Source organism: Pleurodeles waltl, chromosome 5, assembly GCF_031143425.1.
Source record: "Pleurodeles waltl isolate 20211129_DDA chromosome 5, aPleWal1.hap1.20221129, whole genome shotgun sequence".
NCBI classification, from domain to species: Eukaryota; Metazoa; Chordata; class Amphibia; order Caudata; family Salamandridae; genus Pleurodeles; species Pleurodeles waltl.
Genome location: NC_090444.1, coordinates 649060198 through 649081759, shown reverse-complemented (window position 1 = coordinate 649081759; position 21562 = coordinate 649060198). Strand labels below are relative to the sequence as shown.

General features: G+C 47.1%; 1 protein-coding gene across 4 annotated transcripts in view; it reads right to left on the bottom strand.

The window, feature by feature from the left end:
- AK9 (adenylate kinase 9) overlaps positions 1-21562 on the bottom strand; it is an 824487-nt gene that overhangs the window by 616240 nt on the left and 186685 nt on the right. For 2 of the 4 annotated variants that reach the window (XM_069234515.1, XM_069234516.1), the window contains exon 15: positions 17284-17340. The exons of the other annotated variants lie outside the window; for them this stretch is intronic. In XM_069234515.1, the coding sequence (XP_069090616.1) occupies positions 17284-17340 (57 nt within the window). The remainder of the gene's footprint in view (positions 1-17283; positions 17341-21562) is intronic. 4 annotated transcript variants of the gene reach the window in all.

Below are 21562 nucleotides of genomic sequence, written 5' to 3'. Positions count from 1 at the left end.
CCAGAGACGATCCCCCTGAGCCCCCACAGCGACGCCTGTAGAGAGAATCCAGAGGCTCCCCCTGACCTCAACTGCCTGTAACAAGGGACCCGACTCTTGGCCCAGCCTAGCCCAGGTGGTGGCTACCCCGAGGACCCCCCCTGTGCCTGCCTGCATCGTTGAAGTGACCTCCGGGTCCCTCCATTACTTTCTATCTAAAACCCGACGCCTGTTTGCACACTGCACTCGGCTGCCCCTGTGCCGCTGAGGGTGTACTTTATGTGCCTTCTTGTGTCCCCCCGGTGCCCTACAAAACCCCCCTGGTCTGCCTCCGAGGACGTGGGTACTTACCTGCTGGCAGACTGGAACCGGGGCACCCCTGTTCTCCATTGAAGCCTATGTGTTTTGGGCACCTCTTTGACCTCTGCACCTGACCGGCCCTGAGCTGCTGGTGTGGTAACTTTGGGGTTGCCTTGAACACCCAACGGTGGGCTACCTTGGCCCCAACTTTGAGACTTGTAAGTGTTTTACTTACCTGCAAACCTAACCTTTACTTACTTCCCCCAAGAACTGTTAATTTTTGCACTGTGTTCACTTTGAAAATAGCTTATTGCCATTTTTACAAAAACTGTATATGATATTGCTTTTATTCAAAGTTCCTAAAGTAGCTAAGTGAAGTACCTTACATTTAAAGTATTAACTGTAAATCTTGAACCTGTGGTTCTTAAAATAAACTAAGAAAATATATATTTCAATATAAAAACCTATTGGCCTGGAGTAAGTCTTTCAGTGTGTGTTCCTCATTTATTGCCTGTGTGTGTACAACAAATGCTTAACACTACCCTCTGATAAGCCTACTGCTCCACCACACTACCACAAAATAGAGCATTAGAATTATCTATTTTTGCCACTATCTTACCTCTAAGGGGAACCCTTGGACTCTGCGCACACTATTTCTTACTTTGAAATAGTATATACAGAGCCAACTTCTTACACCTTGTCTCCCTTAGGGAGCCAAGGCTAATGCCGCCACACACGGTTTCTACTGGGTGGACCAGCAGAAACATCGTAATATGTTTCCGGCGGTCAGCCTGGTGGAAACATCATAACACGAGGGGTGAGGCCATCAACTTGACAGCGACCTCATCCCCACGGCTTTGGTGGACCAACGGTCGGACCGCCAAAGTCATAATCAGGTCCTAAGTTGAAGAAAACAATTGTTCCTTCGGAGGAGGTGGCATTACTTCTATTGAAGAAGAAATCACTGGTGTGTTCCAAAAGAACAGTTAATTGCTCAATGTTATTGACAATCAATCAATCAATCAGGGATTTGTAAAGTATGGCTACTCACTTGTGAGGGTCTCAAGGCGGTAGGGGGAGTGCTGAGGATCAGCCAAAGAGCCAGGTCTTGAGGTCCTTCCAGGACTGAGACAGGGTGGGGGATTGTCTGAGGTGGATGGGGAGGGTGTTCCAGGTCTTGGCTGCAATGTTGGAGAAGGATCTTCCTCCAACGGTGGTTTTCCAGATGAGGGGGCCGCTGGCGAGGGCCTGGTCGGCGGAGCGGAGCTGTCTGGTGGGAGTGTAGAAGTAGAGTGTGGTTGAGGTAGTCTGGTCCGGCGTCATGTAGGCCTTGTAGGCGTGGGTCAGGAGCTTGAAGGTGATTCTCTTGTCAATAGGCAGTCAGTGTAGTGGGAGTGTTCTTGTTGAGACGGGCGGAGGCGTTCTGGATGCGTTGTCTTTTCCAGGTCTTGGCGGTGGTTCCGGCATAGAGTGCATTGCCGAGGCGAGGCGGCAGCTGACGAGGGCCTGGGTTACTGTCCTTCTGGCTTGGGTAGGGATCCACTTGTAGATTTTTCGAAGCATGCGCAGGGTGTGAAAGCAACCTAATGAGATGGCACTCACCTGTCGGTCCATTGAGAGCGATGAGTCTAAGATGACGCTGAGGTTGCGGACATGGTCGGTGGGGGGCATGTCGGAGGGCGGTGGGCCACCAGAAATCGTTCCAGGTAGAGGGTGTGGAGCCGAGGATGAGGACTTCTGTTTTGTCAGAGTTCAGTTTGAGGCAACTATCTTTCATCCAGGCGGCGACTGCTTTCATTCCTTCATGGAAATTGTTCTTGGCGGTGGTCGGGTTGTTGGTGAGAGAGACTATCAGTTGGGTGCCGTCGGCATAGGAGACGATGTTGAGTTCGTGGCTTCTGACAATGGCGGCCAGTGGGGTCATGTAGAGGTTGAAGAGGATTGGACTCAGCGAGGATCCTTGGGGGACGCCGCAGCTGATTGTGGTGGCTTCAGAGAGAAAGGGGGGGAAGGAGTCGGACCTTCTGTGTTCTGCTGGTGAAGAACGGGGAGAGCCATTGCAGTGCTGAGTCTCGGATGCCGGAGACATGGAGACGGGTGTGTAGCATGTCGTGTGAGACTGTCGAAGGCGGCAGAAAGGTCCAGGAGGATGAGGGCGACGGTCTTGCCTCAGTCGAGGAGGGTGCGGATGTAGTCTGTGGCAGCAGGGAGGGAGGTCTCAGTGCTATGGTTGCTTCTGAATCCTGACTGAAAGGGGTCCAGGATATTGTTGGCTTCCAGGAAGGCGGTGAGTTGTTTGTTGACTGCCTTCTCGATTACTTTGGCTGGAAATGGGAGCAGGGAGATGGGCCGGTAGTTCTTGAGGTCTGTCGGGTCGGCAGTGGGTTTCTTCAGTAGAGGTTTGATCTCGGCGTGTTTCCAACTCTCTGGGAAGGTGGCAGTTTTGAAGGAGTAGTTAATGGTATGCCGGAGTTTGGGTGCAATGATGTCGCTGGCTTTGTTGAAGATGTGGTGAGAGCAGGTGTCGGTGGGTGCTCCTGAGTGGATGGTTGCCATGATGGTGCGGGCCTTATTGTCGGTGAAGTTGTTCCAGCAGAGGAGGGCAAGGGGCGTGCTGACGCTTCGGTCGACGGGCTGGTGGTGAGAGTCGTGGGGGGGCCTGGGTGGTGTAGCTGTCATAAATGTCTGTGATCTTGCGGTGGAAGTAGTTGGTGAGGTTTTAATATATATTAATGAATACATACACTAATAAACAGGTAGGTGCTCCATAAAAATGGCACAATAAAAGTGTTAAGCAATTATGAACAAAAAGTACTCTAGTCTTTAGAACAAAAAACATATGGCGTCCGAGTTAGCAATAGGATTTGTAAAATACAGACTCATGTACTCGTTCTGGTTGAAAACTACAAAGCGCTTCTAAATCAACATCTATCTATTCATCTACGATTCAACACCCTAACGAAGAGTTGAACATTTAGGAGATGGTTCCAGCACGTAATCTCAAGATTTCATTAATACGGTCAGTTAGTCTTATATTTATGAAGTTGGTCCACTGTTTGAAAGCACGTCAATTAGAGGTCGCTACCTTCACTTGCCCTGTTGAAGACCCAATAAAGGAACTCTGTTAGGGGGTCAAATCATCAATGTATATAGATGTTGACTGGAAAATACCATACCATCAGTCACACTGAGGTGACAGTCTTGGACTTAACCGACAGGAAGGGTCCACTCCTGTTCCACAGTCACCAATGAAGTGTCCTTAAGGAGGATCTTCCTATCAGGCACTCATTGAGGATAAAACAACTGTTCAGATATTGCCACCTTTAATGAACACACATTGGGCCTCGGGAAAAAACTGACAGCCTACCATTACGTCAAAAAAATAATCAGAAAGGTGAGAGAAAAAAAAGACCACATTCTCCTGAGCATTAAATCAGTTTATGAAAATCATCCCAACACTGGAGAGTACTGAATAGTATAGGGACCCAATGGAAACAACCCTAGTTTTCTTTCAAGCAAAATAGTAATTAGAGACATACTAGTATGCACCAAACACAAGAGTGACAGCCCAGCCCCCACCAGTACTCTATGGAGTCTACCTCCAATAATGGGCCATCCCTGTGGCAGATGCTTGGTTTGTGCATTTACCAGTGCCACAAAGAAGTAGATATTGTCAGAGGTACCATAAGAGATAGATATTCAGAGGTTGTAAAAGTGAGAATTACATTTATCTGATTACATGCCCCTGCAATCTACCTATATATGGACAACAACACAAAACTGTGTATTCGTATAAATGAACAACACAGCAAGAGTGCTACAAAGATGACAATGCATTCCCTGGAAAACACATACTGAAAATGATCTAAAATAGGTAATTTTAGTGACAATCGCAAATGATCAATTTAACATCCCACTGAGATTATTCAACAAGGAACAGAGATAGGTATAATGTTGTAGGAGGCTGGCTTGGTTTGTAGAGGGTACCTTGGGTACTTACACCAGGTCCAGTTATCCCTTATTAGTGAAATGTAGTAGTGTTGTAGCAGTTTAGGCTGATAGAGGTAGCTATAGCTAGGAGACATGCAAAGCTCCTGCAATACCACTATAGTTACACAGTACTTATACACAAGTAAAAACAATACTCAGTGTTGCCTAAAATAAAGATAGTTTATTTGGGTGACACAAGGCAAAAAATATCTTAGAGGCACTACTCCTTCTGGAGGTAAGTATTATACACAATATATACACTAAACAAACAAGTTACTTACCTTTGGTAATGCCTTTTCTGGTGGATACACTAGCTACCTGTGAATTCCTCACCTAAAGAATTTTCCCCCCTGTGCCAGCATCTGACGGAAATTTTTCTTCTAGCTTTGCACGTCGACGATGACGTCACAATTGCCTGACTCCCATGCGACGCTGTATGATGTCATCCAGGCAATAAGAGGTCCTCGGCGACTTGCAGACGTCAGTTATCACCATTTTTTACGTGCCTTTGAGGCAAACAGGTGAACATTGACACTCCATATTTGACATGAATACATCAATCAAAACTTATATACCAACATTTAATTCAACCAATAGGAAACATAACGAGTAGAAATAAACACCCTACTGTATACAGTTCGACAATATGGAATATATCTATATATCTAAATATAAATATATATAAATCGTATACACCTATATAAACAATTGCATCAGTATATACTTATCAACATACAGATGCTCACCCAAGGACCAATCAGGCAAGGGGAGGTGGGTGGGACCGTGAGGAATCCACAGGTAGCTAGTGTATCCACCAGAAAAGGCATTATGGAAGGTAAGTAACTTGGTCTTCTGATGGATACAACTACCTGTGGATTCGTCACCTAAAGAATAGAGTCCCAAAGCAGTAACGCACTCGGTGGTGGGTGCCTGAATGGTCAAACCAAGAAATCCTGCAGCACAGACCGTGCAAAATGGCCATCCCTCCGGACTTGCGAATCCAAACAATAATGTTTAGCAAACCTGTGGAGGGATGCCAAGTTGCGGCCTTGCAGATGTCAACTTAGCCGTCTTAGCCCTGGTGGAATAGGATCTTAACCCCACAGGAGGTTCCTTCTTTGCTAGAGAATAACACAATTTGATGCAAAGAATGACCCACCTGGAAAGTGTTCTCTTGTGGACAGCTTTGCCCTTCCTCTTCCCCATGTAACCAAAGAGCTGATCATCCTGTCTGAACTCTCTCGTCCTGTCGATGAAGAAGCTCAATGCTCTTCTTGGATCTAGTCGGTGTAGCCTCTCTTCCTCCTTTGATGGATGAGGTGGAGGATAGGAGGAAAGTGTGATGGACTGTCCTAAATGAAAGGGTGTAACAATCTTCGGTAAGAAAGCCGCCTTGGTCTTTAACACCACCTTGTCCCTATAAAAGGAAGTGTATGGGGTTTCCAGACTAAGAGCCTGGAACTCGCTCACCCTCCTAGCAGACGTAATGGCAACCAGGAAAACAGTTTTCAAAACTAAAAACCTTAAGGAACATGAATGCATTGGTTCAAATGGTGAACCCATCAGAAATGCTAACACTAAGTTCAAATCCCACTGCGGCATAAAGAATGGAGTGGGCGGAAACTTGTTAGTGAGACCCCTAATGAACCTCAAAACTATTGGGGACTTAAACAAGGAGGGCTGGTCTGGAAGACACAGAGTGACCAACAGAATGCAAGAAGCGAACTGACCGAGCAGACGAAGGACCTTGAGGACTGGAACGATTGCTCCATTCTGGAACATCGGATTCAACGCCTGAATGTCTTGAATCCGCTGCGGCGGAGGAAAGGCCAGATTCAATGTTGTGTCCAATACTGCTCCTATGAACAGGAGAAGTTGAGAGGGCTCCAGGTGAGATTTGGGCACGTTCACCGAAAAGCCCAGATCGAACAACTGGGTTGTCGACTGCAGATGTCGTCGCAGGAGCTCCGGAGACTCGGCTTTGATCAACCAATCGTCCAGGTAAGGGAATACTGCTATCCCCCTCCTTCTGAGCTCTGCTGCAACCACCGCCATCACCTTCGCGAAGACTCGAGGTGCTGAAGTAGGACCAAAAGGAAGGACCGCAAACTGGTAGTGTTGTGACCCCACCACAAACCGGAGATACTTCCTGTGCGACTTGAGGATCGGGATATGAAAGTAAGCATCCTGCAAGTCGACAGACACCATCCAATCCCCTTTGTTCAACGCCAAAAGAACCTGTTAGGGTCAGCATTTTGAACTTTTCCTGCTTGAGGGACCAATTCAAAATCTTCAGGTCCAGGATTGGCCTCAACCGACCATCCTTTTTGGGGATCAGGAAATATCTTGAATAACAGCCCTGACCCCCTCTCCTGCTCTGGAACCAACTCTACTGCACCTTTCTACAAAAGGACTAGAACTTCCCGTTGTAACAAAAGGAGATGGTCTGCCGAACAAAAGGATGGGCTGGGAGGGATGGGAGGGGGGGGGGGGGGGGGAACTCCTGAAAGGGAAGAGTATAGCCTTTTCCCACAATATCGGTGATGTTATTGACTCCCACATGTGGAGAAACTGAGACCATCTCCCCCCTACAGGAGATGCATGCAAAGGGAGTGATGGAGGACTAAGGCTGCTTTCCCTGCTGCACCCCTCCGGAGGAAGAGGAAGAGGCAGAGTGCTGTTGGGTGGCCCATCTTGTACGAACCGTACCCCTTCCCCTATATGATCTATAGGGATGAGCAGTAAAAAGTTGCTTTCCTGCTGACTCGAATCTCCCCCGAAAGGAAGAGCCACGCCCAAACCCCCTGAACCTCCTAAATGATCTCAGAGGAGTAGAGGTGGAAGCTTGCAAGCCCAAGGATCTTGCAGGGGCCCTACTCTCCTTGAACCGCTCCAAGGCAGAGTCCGCCTTTGTCCCGAAGAGTTTATCTCCATCAAAGGGTAAGTCAAGTAGGGTTGACTGCACATCGGGAGAGAATCCTGAAGATCGCAGCCAGGCATGCCTTCTTGTTGCAATGGACGTGCCCATAGCTCTGGCCACACAGTCAGATGTGTCAAGTCCAGATTGGATAACCTGGGTTGCAGCTGCCTGAGCGTCCGCCAAAAGGTTCGGAACCTCCTGAGGCAATCCAGAATGTGTCTTGACCTCGTCCATCAGGGCATAGATGTACCTGGCCAAGATACAGATAACATTTGCTGACTTCAGGGCCATGCTGCATGAAGAGAGTGCCTTTTTTGCAGATTGGTCCATTCTCTTGGATTCCCTGTCCGAAGGAACCCCTGGAAAAGATCCTGGAGCAGTGTGGGAGGAGCATGAGGCCTGTACCACCAAGCTCTCTGGAGTCGGATGTCTTGACAAGAAAGCTGGATCTCCAGGAGCCACCCGATACCTCCTTGCAACAGACCTATTCACTGCTGTTGAAGTCACAGGCTTGTTCCACATCTCCATTATCGGGTCTACAAGTGCCTCATTAAATGGAAGAAGCGGCTCCGCCACTGCTGAAGAAAGGTGCAACACTTCCGTAAGAATGTTAGACTTTATGTCAGCAGCTGGAAGAGGAAGGTCAAGAAAATCCGCCGCCTTCCTCACCACCGAATGGAAAGAAGCAGCCTCTTTGGTGTACTTCCCCGGGGATGCCAAGTCTCACTCCGGGGAAGTGTCCAACCCACTGGCAATGTCCAAGCCCTGCAGGTCTCCCAGGGGCTCTACAATCTCACCCTCTTCCAAGAGCTGTTTCTCATATTCCTGCCCCTCAAGCAGCCTCAGAGCCAATCTCCTGGAGCGGAACCTGGCCTCAATTCTCGGTGTCGATAAGGCCATCTGCTGACGCCAAAGACCTCGGTCGGCGCCAACCCTCAGATTCATCATACGCCAGATCCATCCGTAGACTTCTTCAGCGTCGACTGAGGTTGTGGCTAACTCACCGGCACCGAGGCAGCAGATGTCGTCGGCGTCACAGGCCTTCTAGGAGACGCCATCGGTACCAGCACCAAACCAGCACCACCCATAGGAAGGAAAGGCATGAAGGCATATACGGAGCCGGAACACCCAAGTCATATGCCAAAAGACCTGAAGGTCCAGACTGGCCACCTCCCAGAGCCATGGTGGCAAAGATGTTAAACATCGCATTAAGAAATGGTCAGTGTCTGTATCTGGCGCCGGGAACGCCGGATATCCCTGTGGAGTCGGCGCCTGAGACGACACCGGCGCCGGTTCAGGCATCTCCATCTGCGCCGGTGAAACCACCGGATCCTGATGAGGATCGACCTCAAAGACAGACAGAGGAGAAGTCGGAGAAGTAGGAGTCGTCTGAGGCGGAGGTGTTACAGTCGGACTAACCTCCCATGTCTTTGATGGCGACCTCGAGTGGGATTGGTCCTTACTTGAACGACTTCGTGATCCATGCCAGCGCCGGGAGTCTCGATGACGCCTATGCCATTTCAAAGATTTAGAAGAAGACCTACGATGGTGATGTCTGTCCTCCTTTGATTTCGCCAAGAATAACTTGGCCTCCCACTCCTTGAGTGCTTTCAAATTCATACGCTGGCATGAACCGCACGCCTCGACCTCATGGTCAGAGTTCAGACACCACAAACAATTTTCGTGTGGGTCTGTCACCGACATTCGGCCACCACACTCCCTACAGGGTTTAAAACCCAATTTTCATGGCTGAGACATTGTAACACTCTAAGTGAAACAGTAGCTCCCTGGAGCCTCGAAGAAAAAAAACTTTACTCGAAGGCGCGGAAAAAAGGGAACGGACGTCTGCGAGGACCTCTTATTGCCTGGATGACATCATACGGCATCGCGTGGGAGTCGGGCAATTGTGACTTCATCGTCGACGTGCAGAGCTAGAAGAAAAATTTCCGTCGGATGCTGGTGCATGGGGAAAATTCTTTAGGTTAGGAATCCACAGGTAGTTGTATCCATCAGAAACCAAAGTAAGTTAAGTAATTAGACATATGATAGTGTAAATAATAGGAAATGCTATAGAATGCAATGGGAGAAAATAGGTCTGGGGCAACACAAACCATATACTAAGAAAGTGGAATGCGAATCACGAATTCCCCCCTAGACAAGTGTAGTGTGTAGAGAATCGCTGGGAGAGTCAAAATACAGTAAAGTTAAGTAAATCACCCCACCCCGGAGCCCAGAAAAGCAGGAGTAAAGTACTGCAAGCTTCTTTAGGACACACTACAAGTTGTGTTAGAGTTATTGCAAGAACCAAGCAAGACTGCAAACAACAAATGGTAGATTCCTGGGCCTGAAGACCTGCAAAGGAAGGAGACCAAGTCCAGAAGTCTAAAGAAGTTCCAGGAAGGACAGAAGCCCCTGCCAACCCCCCAGAAGAGGGTGTAAAAGATGAGTCCCCAGTTGGACAAAGACTGCAGAAATGCACCCGAGGAAGATGTCAGCGGGTTCCTGCATGATGCACTGGATGTCCCAAGCAGAGAAGTTGGATGCAGGTGAGATTTGGCGCTGAATTCCTCCAACAAGCCTTGGTTCCAGCAAAGTCATGTTTTGTGTCAAAATGGCGCTATCTGGACCCAGGAGGGACCTGGAGTCCTCAACGTTATGTGAGGAGGAAGAGGGGGCTCTCAGCACTTAAGGGAGCCCTCAGAACACCAGATCGCACCCACGGGAGTCCCAGGACACGAGGACAAAAGAGGTGCAAAATGTGGTTGGTGCAGCACTACAAAGGAAGGTCCCACGCCGCTAGAGAACAACTCAGCGAGTTGAGCGTATCAGGATAGAGTGCTGAGGACCTGGGCCAGGCTGTGCACAAAGGGATTTTGCAAAGAGTGCACAGAGGCCTCAGGAGGTGAAGAAGATGTGGTGTACAGGGATACTGTTGTTCTCAAGGAAGGCAAGGTCTTACCTCCTCCAAATTGGGACAGCAGGACCTCAGGACAGTCTGTGTCGAAGGGGTCCACCGCCTGTGTTCCAAGTAGCAAACTCGTCGCCAGGAGAGGAGTCCAAGAGAACCGGTCATCGATTTAGAAGGTGCCTGCTTTAGCAGGGAAGTGGCTACGTCACTCCACAGGAGATTTCTTCAGTCCTTCTTGTGCAGGGTGAAGGTAGGGAGTCCCCAGACCGTGCACACCATGGAAGCAGTTGCTGGCTGAAGCTGAAGTTGCAGAGGAAAAGTAGCCTTTCTGGATACTTTGTTGCTGTTACAGCGGTTCCTGGAGCAGTCTGAGGTCGATCCGACGTCAGAGGATGAAGTAGTAGTTGCAGAGGATTCCTGATGGAAACTTGAAAAGCAGCATCTGAAGAGAAGCCCACAGGAGAGACCCTAAATAGCCCTGAGAGGGGGATTGGCTACCTTATCAGGTCAGGACCTTTCAGGAGGGGTCTCTGACATCACCTGCTGGCACTGGCCACTCAGAGGCCTCTAGAGTGTCCTCACACCTTGGAAAACAAGATGGCTGAAGTCTGGGACACACTGAAGGAGCTCTGGGCACCACCCCTGGTGGTGGTAATGGACAGGGGAGTGGTCACTCCCCTTTTCTTAGTCCGGCTTTGTGCCAGAGCAGGGACTGGGGGTCCCTGAACCGGTGTAGACTGGCTTATGCAAGGAGAGTACCATCTATGCCCTTCAAAGCATTTCCAGAGGGTTGGGGACGCTACCCCTCCCCAGCCTGTTACACCTAATTCCAAAAGGGAGAGGGTGTAACACCCTCCTCCCAAAGGAAATGCTTTGTTCTGCCTTCTTGGGACTGAGCTGCTCAGACCCCAGGAGGGCAGAACCCTGTCTGTGAGGTGGCTGTAGCTGCATTGCAAGCCTCAAAGAGCAGGTTTGGCAGTACTGGGGGTCCATGGTGGAGCCCCGGGGATGCATGGAATTGGCTCCCCAATACCAGATTTGGAATGGGGGGGGACAATTCCATGATCTTAGACACCTTACATGGTCATATTAGGAATTACCATTGTGAAGTTACATATAGGTATTGACCAATATGTAGTGCACGCGTGTGATGGCGTCCCCGCACTCAAAGTCCCGGGAATTGGCCCTGAGCTATGTGGGGGCACGTTTGCTAGGGCAAGGGTGCCCTCACACTTAGTAACCTTGGACCTAACCTTCAGCAAGTGAAGGTTAGACAAATAGGTGACTTATGAGTTACCTAAGTGCAGTGAAAATGGCTGTGAAATAGTGTGTGCACTATTGCACGCAGGCTGCAATGGCAGTCCTGTGAAAGGGTTTGTCTGAGCTCCTTATGAGCGGCAAAAGAAATGCTGCAGCCGATAAGGATCTCCTGGAACCCCAATGCCCTGGGTACCATATAGTAGGGACTTATAGGGGGGATCCAGTTTGCCAATTGAAATTGGTAAATGAAGTCACTAGCCTATAGTGACAAATTTAAAATCAGAGAGAGAATAAGCACTGAGGTTCTGGTTAGCAGAGCCTCAGTGCCACAGTCAAGCACTACTGACAACACACATTAGGCCACAAACTAGGAGCACTGGGGTCCTGGCTAGCAGGATCCCAGTGACACAGTAAAAAACACACTGACACACACTCACAAACAGGCCAAAAGTGGGGGTAACCATGCTATAAAGAGGCTATTTTCTCACAAATGTCTTAAGACATATATAACTGGTTTGAACGTTGACATCCTGTGATTACAGATGGGCTAACTCTGAAACATGTAATCCTGTTTTTTTCCATTATTAATTAGGATTGAATAATAGGGTCTGTATTTCTATTGCAATGTCATATGTTTAAGACACACCAAATCAGTGAACTGTAAGTGGTCCCTGTCTGCCATCACTTATATATGACAAACACCTATAATTTTCACAAATTATATACATTTCTTATGGTAACACACACAGGATTACCCAGTCATTGAAACCAACCAGTATGTTGCTTGTGCTTATATACAGGAAAACAAATCATATTTCAGATGTTGGTGGTACACTAGTACAGCAGGGCTGCTTTCATGCTATGGATTTGGAAACCAATGCATTGTCGAAACCATGGCACAATGCAACACACGTTACTAAGGGGACTTCAATTCCCATCAGCCTTTTTCAGACGTCACATGCAATGCCACATGCTAAATCCAGGAAGATGAGCTGCCTTGCTGAAAGTGAATTATCCTGCTAGCATCCTCCTAACATTAGGCAGTCACTTGTGACATCATTGGAGGTTTTTAATCTTATATTCCAGATCCCACATTATCACCACGCCCTAAGAAAGAACTCCCGGATAGGGAGATCATTTGTCACTATAATAATTTCTGATGACTGAGGAAGATCTGTGACGAGGCTAGACACCAAGGTTTGTGTGTGGGGGGGGAGTTGCCTAGCATTTTTTTAAGTATGTTCTTCTTTCCTTGAACACACTTACAGGATAGACAAGATGTTCAACGCAATAGGGATAATTTCATTTGGTACACTTGCCACCTAATGGGGATTGCTTGATTAAACGTCCATTGTGTAAAGGTTCAGCATCTCTGGCTGGAAGGCTTCAACCTGCATGGGGTTAGCTGGCCCGAGACGCTTGGTATTAACTTCTCAAGCACCAAAGGTTACCTGATGTTGAAGTTGAGTCCGGCAATGGGAAATGATTTTGAGACGTTGAATGTTCTAGAGAAAGGGACCACTTCCTTGAGGAACAAGAGGACTTCTCCTTCCTATGGTGCATCTTGTGCTTTTTGTCAGAATATTTCTTTTGAGACTGTCCTCCAGGGACGACTTACCTTTGAGACAGGGAGTCCCATGCAGTGGAGGCCAAAGGACCAGGAATATTTGGTGCCAAAGGATCAGCAAATGTTGCGGAAGAGGCGTAAATTGGTGAAAGACATCTAGATCCCAGATGTTCCACATAGGAAGAAATATGTTTTTAAGGAACATCTCCTGGGAGTGACATACTTTTGAGAGAGGGTTTTGCAGTGGAGTCTTTCTTTGGGTCTTATCCATATCTTTGTCAGATGCATGAAGGCACAAGAGCTATATGCAGGAGTCATAGGCATTACAGGGCGGACAGCTGTGGCTGAATGCCGTCCAAGATGGCTGCACTGTAGAGCAGCTCTTGTGCCCAATTCATAATCCCCCAATCATCCAGTCCTTCAATCAACCCGACTCGGCTTGTAGAGCAACACTTGGTCAGTTTAAGGGCATGACGGACAATTTCCAGTAAACATTTTAAATTTCAACACTGGCCGGGGGCCGAAAGGAGACAGTTATGAAGCTGGGCCTACAATTCTGGTTGGAGCAGCAGCCTCAAGCCTCAATTAAGAACTGAAGAGGCCTGACGGCGCTGATGCTAGGATCTGGATGCAGCCAGGGGGGGGTGATCAATTACAACAGCTAGACTGGCTGGCTGAGGTGCTTGGTAGTGGCAACTAGTAGTGCAGAGTGAGTAGACTGGCATGTGCAACAGCAGAAAGAGACCTACCTCCTAAAGTCTATTAACAGAGCAGACATGGGCCTGGCACATGCTGGAGCAAAAACGACTAGAGATTGAGGTAGATGGATCTCACGACCGGTGAGGCAGTCTGACGTACTCACAAGCAAAGATGTGATACTGGAGCAGGAAGGTACTGATTTAATTAAACCATAAAGCTGTGAGAAGCAAAGTACTTTTGGGGATCGCTACAAATATGGACAGGGCACCAGTAGGCAATGACTGATTGATGGCACTGGGACATAGTGCAGAAGTGCATCACCAGGTACAGCACTGACAATAGCCTCAAGGGGACAGAACAAGAGAGAGAAAACTGAAAGGCCGCTAGGGAGCATGCAAAGACAGCATGGTATGAAGCAGCCCCCCTTATTGCTACGATGGCCCTTTGGACAGGAAGCTGCAAGTACCTTTCCCCCAACAAAGATACAGATAATGGAGGATCTTCCACCTGCTGGTGAGTAACAGAGTGGAGTCTTTACAACTGTGTGATTTGAGAAACCTTGCAAATGGCTGAGGAAGAATAATGGTCCACAACAGAGGGGAAAAATGTACACAACACAACACAACAAATTGGATAAATATGCAGTAGTGAAGGCACCAACATTGGTGGCGGTGGATGGAGCTAGGCTGTTGGTGAGAAAAGACGGCAAAAATGCTGATGGAGACCCCAAACTCAAGGACATCATGGCGGCAAATCTGGAGGTCAAGCACTCACTGAAAGCGAAAACTGACTCAGTGACAACTGAAGTGAGCTTACTTCGAGCTGGCCTCAAGAAAATCAGTGAAAAGACCCAACAAATGGACAGAGACAACCCTCTTGAAAGGAGAGATGAAGTCTCTAAAGGAAAAGATTGGTCGTCTAAAAAGAGGCAACAACTTAGTCCAAGTGAAACTGGAGGACCACGTATGGACTTATTACATTCAATATGGCCCTGCGTACAGATAAAACACTACTGGGACACGGTGAGGGACTGTCTTTGAGTGACAACAGCGGTCCAAGTCGAGAGCACTATCGAGACACTAGTATGTATCATTTGGAGGGCGAATGGTCCACAAAATATACTAAGCTAATAGTAGAACTAGGGTTCATAGTTGGGAAAAAATATATTGTAACCAGATGGGAAGTGAATAACCCACTGGACATATGATGGAAGATATGGACTGGTGCATGCTTGCTGAGGAACATGTAACTGAGGGAAGGGGGTGTCCAAAAAATTGGCAAAAGGTTGGGAACTATGGCAGCAATATGGGAGCATACATTTGTCACACAACCTTCGTAATGGTGGTGCACTGTCCAGGATGGGAGCAATTGAGATACATTTTATGGAGAACTGATGTTGGCCTTCCTGCACAGAGAAGGGATGACAACATCATCTGTATGGAATAACTAACTTGTCAAATGTTTGGATAAAGGTGTCAGGTGATTGTTTCTTTGTTGTAAAGTCCAGTAAAAATATTTATTAAAAAAAACAAAAACAAACAAAAGTCACAGGCTGCAGTGTTATGTCCTGGCCCTAGACACTTCATACAGCTGTAGTGGGTGTCCAAAGGACCATCTTCTTGTGACACCATCTACAAGGCTTGAAGCATGAGAGTCCTTTGTAGAGACATCTGACCTAATCACTCATGAAGGATGAAGAATTTGTCAGTGACACAAAGAAAACTCCAGACTGCATTGATGAGGTGCCAAAAAGAAATTAAAAAACAGTGTGCTAGCTGGCAACTAATATACTCTGGTGACATCATGTAAAGTGGCAGGATTGTAGGCCTGAAGGTGTGCAAAACGTTTTCCAAACAAATTTGAAGCATGGGACAAGTATACCTGAGGTGAGGAATCTGCTGTAAATTTATCCGTCAGAAAACCTAAATCTGGGATTGGCAGCCATAGACGGATTTTCCATTCCATTAAGAAAAAGCTGGAATAAAATCCATGTCCTCAGAAAAATACTGGTAAATTGCCTTTTTCTGAGGCATGCTGACAAATTCCTGTGAATGTACATTACAGATACTATCTAAATCCCAACCGTGACATCTTGCCACAAGTTGAAAAAGCATTTCTTATTCCACCAAACCAAGGTCACTTGCAAGTGGTTGAGGTCAGTGGACAAGTCACATTCTTCTTCCTTGATTGACCCTCTAGGTAGCCAATGCACTTTTATACATTTATCTGGATCTTGTTGGCTGGGATCTTTGGTATGGATTTGGGCGCTACTGGTACAATTGAAATGATCTATTACTCCTGCAAGGCTTCTAAAAGTTATCCAAACAAGGTCTGCACATCAATGGTCATTTCTCATATTCTGGCTGGTACTATTGGCTTAAAGAATACGTCATAATCATCTCCAACATCTCAGAACCCTTAGCAGTTTGCCTGAAATATGTCTTTGCTGCATCCATCAGAGTGTCATTGACAGTGGTAGAAATCTATCGTTTTCTCTTTGAGGATTACATGAGCTTATGCGTTAAACCCGTTTGGCAGTTTGAAATCATCTTTAACACCTCAGAACCCTTAGCAGTTTGTCTGAAATCTGTCTTTGCTGCATCCATCAGTGTCATTGATAGTGATAGAAATCTGCCTTACTGTCTTTGAAGATTACATGAGCTGATGCGTTATGCTCTTTTAGCATAGGCATAACAGCTTAGGTTAGCCTTGGCTCTAACAAATTTCATGTATGTTACTCCAAATAAATTGAAGTGTTTTCCAATAGCATTTATTACCCTCCCTTTTTTCAATAGACTATTTACAGGGGGTGCATGGTTTTATGATATATGCTGTGCAGTTGCTGCTAACATGTCTATCATTTTAGTTTGATTAGCAAGGGATGCAGCTGATTTTTCTTGTGCTTTATGTTTTTTACTATGCTGCAATAACTGATATTCAGACTGGATTTTTAATTAAAAAGCAACTTTCTTTCCACATGTAGTTGTCTTGATGGGCTTTCTCGCATTGTCTCTACAATTCAAGAAAATACAAGATTTCTTAGAGGAAGGCCGAAGCAGTTCACATTTTGTGGATGCTCTCTAATTAGGCTATGAGGTCAGGCATGCAGGCATATAGCATAAAGACATTTGCATGGGCCTCAGCGCACATGGCAGACTGTTTAGTTGTCCAGTCACGATCTAAAGTAGCTGTTGGAAAGGAGGGAAGAAGCAGACTAAAAAAATCTCTCTCAAGAAATAAGCATATGTTCGGATGGTTTACTCCTTACATCTAACGGAAGGGACGCTCACAGGCTCTTTACCTTGTTCAAACCAAATAATGATGTGGAATGCCTGCATATAATACACTACTAAATCAATGTTAAATGAGTGTATTGAAGCACTGCTGTTTACACACTGACCTCTTAGGACCCACAGCATGATTACAGGAAACAATTCAAGCATTTCAACATATGAACATTCCACTGCTGGAAAAAAAATGCATGTCAAAAGTGATGACGTAGAATAAATGTTTCCGTTGTGCACAATGTACAAAAACATGGGCTTTTATTTGCTTTATACACTACTTTAGGCCCATGAACTTAAATCAAGATTCTTGCAAAATATCTGCTATAGTATTTCACTGCTGAGACATTTAACCATCCAAACAGTTAATCTTTACCTGCGGATTGGGAAGATTCGCTCACTTCAAGAACAGTTTCCAATGTTCCAAAAGCACCTGGATAAAACCAAGTGTATGTATAATAATTATGTTTAAGCAATGTAAAATTATGTTAAGCATTAATGCATGTTATTAAGACAACTCACCTTGCTACTCATTTTCGTTACAATAGCTAACGATAATCTATTGTGTCCTTTTATATAAATAATCCACTTTAACATTGATTGGAAAAACATATATTAAATTACTACGAAGAACTATTGTATAAAAATTCCTTTATGCTAGGGCATCGTTTCACTCCCTAAATAAGGACGAAGTTGCATATTCAGTTAAAACAAAATGTAACAGTTGTTTGCTGAAACACTATTTCAGTTCCGATGAGTTACTGATAGCAAAAACATAACCGATACCCCCAGAAAAAGCATAGGCAAGTTATAAACTGTTCTGAGTGACGTGCCTTTAGGATTACTGTTGACTCTTTGCCCAGGCGTATGAAAGACTATGCCAGCATATGTCACGGCGGATTTAATGGCAGTGTTTGATGCAGTTGACCACGGCATACCTCTTAATATTCTAAACAAGAAAATGAGTTTCGAGACACTGTTCCTTGGTGATTCAAGTCTAGTAAACAGGTAAACATCTGAAACACTACTGTTGGACATTCCCCACTGCTATGTTGGTGTTCCCCAGAGCTAAGTACTCCCTTCCCCAGTGCAGACATGATGGCACAGGTAAAGTCAAATCCCCTAAAGACAGCAACTCTCCTCTTGCACAAGCAAAATGAAAAGAGATTCCCTTTGGAACTGATCCTAAGATTGTCACTACTTATAAATCCTCCAGTTTCAACAGGCCTATTGCCCTCATTATGACATTGACTGTAAATCCCACTTACAGCCACGCTGACGGTGGCCATACTTACTGCGGCGGATGTCCATCCACCATATTATGACAAACACAGACACAGACACACACACACAGCAATCCGTCAGTATTCAGCCACATACACAAATCCGCCAAACCAAAGGTCAGTGATAAAGTGGTGGTATCAAAACCAACACAGTTATGCCAGCAGAACAACGCCCACCACATTATGACCCACGAATCACCATGGCGGACATTCAATGGTGGTAAACCATTGGCGTTACATACCGCCACGCTCAAAATGGACACACACAGACAAAACACCACCACATTGGACAATTCAAACAACACACACCTGACACCCATACACACACACCACACCCACACCCCACTACAAAACACACACCCGCAACCCTTTACGAATACAAAGCATTGCCACCAGAGACACACCAAGACCAAGAGACACAACTACATGCACACACTATTCACACCTATACACCCCAACACATCACCCAACACACCCTCACCAACACACATCACACAACACCCATGGCACCACAAAGACACCCCCGTTTTACAGATGAGGAGCTAAGGGTCATGGCGGAGGAAATCGTCAGGGTAGAGCCACAGCTCTTTGGAGCACAGGTACAGCAGATATTTTTAGCTAGGAAGATGGAGTTATGGCAGAGAATCGTGGACAAGGTCAACACCGTGGGACAGCACCCAAGAACTAGGGATGACATCAGGAAGAGGTGGAACGACCTACGGGGGAAGGTACGTTCCATAGCAGCAAGACACCACCTCGCCGTACAGAGGACTGGCGGTGGACCCCCACCTCTTCCAACATAACTCACAGCATGGAAGGAGCAGGTACTGGCAATACTGCATCCTGAGGGCCTGGCCGGAGTCGGAGGAGGACTGGACTCTGGTAAGTCAACTTTCCTCTATTATCACACCCCTACCTGCATGCCATCTCACCCCCTCGCCCCCATCACTCCACTACATTCCACAGACTCCACCCTCACATCTCACCAATCCCAATGCTAAACCCTGCATGCTGTACCAATGCATGAACACCCTGCACAGCCCTGCATGGGCACTCATCACTAAAGCATGCACACCATAGAGAATTTACTATCCCACCATACACTAACATACACAAGTGAAAGCTGGCAGGGCATATCCAACCATAGAGGGGAAGCCACGGATATACAATATGTCAGACACAGAAACCATAACACATCATTTACATCCCCACAGGTACCTCAGCCAATGTCACCGGAGAGGAGGTGCCAGCACTATCCAGTCCCCCAACTGAAGAGGCCCACAGTGATGACAGCAACTCTGGTCTTCAGGATCTGGATGACCTACCTGGCCCATCAGGGACCACTGGACAGCTGGTTACCCAGGCCAACTCACACGCCACCACAGCGCCTTCCCCATCAGGAAACGCCACCACAGCACCCACCCAGCGTACCCATACCTCTGTCCCCAGGACACATCAATCAGCAGTGTGTCCACCTCTACAGGGCACCTCTACAGGGAGCCCAGGCCACACCTCGCACACAAGACAATCAGGGACCTGGGATCAGTGGCAGTGGGCACACTGTTTAGGGGACACGGGCACAGGCCAACAGGGACTGGGAGGACTGCTGTGCACCAGGGGGAGGACAGGACCAGGGAACCGACTCTCCAGGAGGCACTCGCCGAGATTCTGGGAGCCTATCATCATTCCCAGGACACGATGGGCCAGATCCTAGACAACGTGCAGGAGAACAGGCGGCTGCAGGAGGGACAGTATCAGGGGATCAGGGAGGACTTGTAGGCTATTAACAACACCCTGATCTCCATAGCAGGGGTGCTGCCAGACATGGCCAACATTATGAGGGAAGCAACAGCACACCAGCAGACCCCTGCCACTAGCCAGACATCTGAACAGCCTTCCACCTCCGCTGCAGCTAGTGTCCAGGAGGCCCTGCCACAGGACTCAAAGGCCACCAGTATTCTTCCCCCTGCAGAAGGTGAAGCACCACGCAAACATTCCCTGCGACCCAGAGAGAAGCCAGAGACTATTCCCAAGACCTCCAATAGAAAATGAGGTTCTCCTGAATGTCACCCTTGTGTCCCACTCTGTCACCATGTCCACCTTGAACTGCCATTGCTCCCCTTCCTGTGCCCTCTTGGACAATGCACATGTGCTACAAAGAGACTGGAACAATACCCTGGACTCTCCTCCATCATCACCCCATCCCACTGCACTTACCCCTCTATATATTAGCACTTCATTAAACACCCTTTGAAAAGAAACCAATTGGAGTATGTCATGTATATCAAATATGTATTCATTTAAACGGGTACAAAAATTGAAAATCAACTGTACAGAGAATGAGCATAGACAAATGAACTGTAGCAGGCTGTAGTGATCACACCAGGAGTAAATTTCAGGTCACCAACATCTGCAAAATGAATTGCCAGAGGGAACAGTAAGTGGGCCTGGAAGTGGAAACTATCAGCAAGCCATTGCCACACAAATTACAACCAAAGTCATTGAAATGTAACATAACACTGTCCTACCTGTGTGTCATTGGAAGTATTGTTGAATACCTGATTTTCCATTGTCCTCATCCTTATTCTCTGCCTCCTCATCCTCACTGCCCACAGGGTCTACTGCTGGCACACAGGCATCTCCAGCCTCCTCCTCCTGCAGGAATGGGACATTGTGTCTGAGGGCCAGGTTATGCAAAATACAGCATGCCACCATTATCTGACAGACCTTCTCGAGTGAGTAGCACAGGGATCCACCTGTTAGATGGAGGCACCGGAAACTGGCCTTCAGGAGGACAAAGGTCCTTTCAATTATCCTTCTGGTTCGCCCATGTGCCTCATTATAACGTTCTTCTGCCCTTGTCCTGGCATTCCTCACAGTGGTCAGCAGCCATGGGTAACTAGAGTCACCTGCAAATATTGAGGGACAACATTTAGCCACACACTATCCTATATGGCCCACACCATACCCATACACCAACATATAATGGGGGGGAACCAGGGCTCACCTAGCTGCCACACTCTGTGCCTCTGTAGTTGGCCCATCACATTTGGGATGCTGCTATTCCTTAGGACAAAGGCATCATGCACCGACCCAGGATACTTAGCATTGACGTGGGAGATGTCCTGTTCTGCCAAGCACACCATATAAGCATTCATGGAGTGGAAACTCTTACCATTCCTGAACACCAGTTAATTCTGCCATTGGGGGGGACGAATGCAATAGGTGTACCATCAATTGCCCCAATTATGTTGAGGATATGTCCCATTGCATAAAACACGGCCTTCACTGTGGCCAAATCCGCAACCTGGGCGAAAATAATGTAGCTGCACATTTGTTTTATCAGGGCAGTAAACACACTTGTCAGCACGA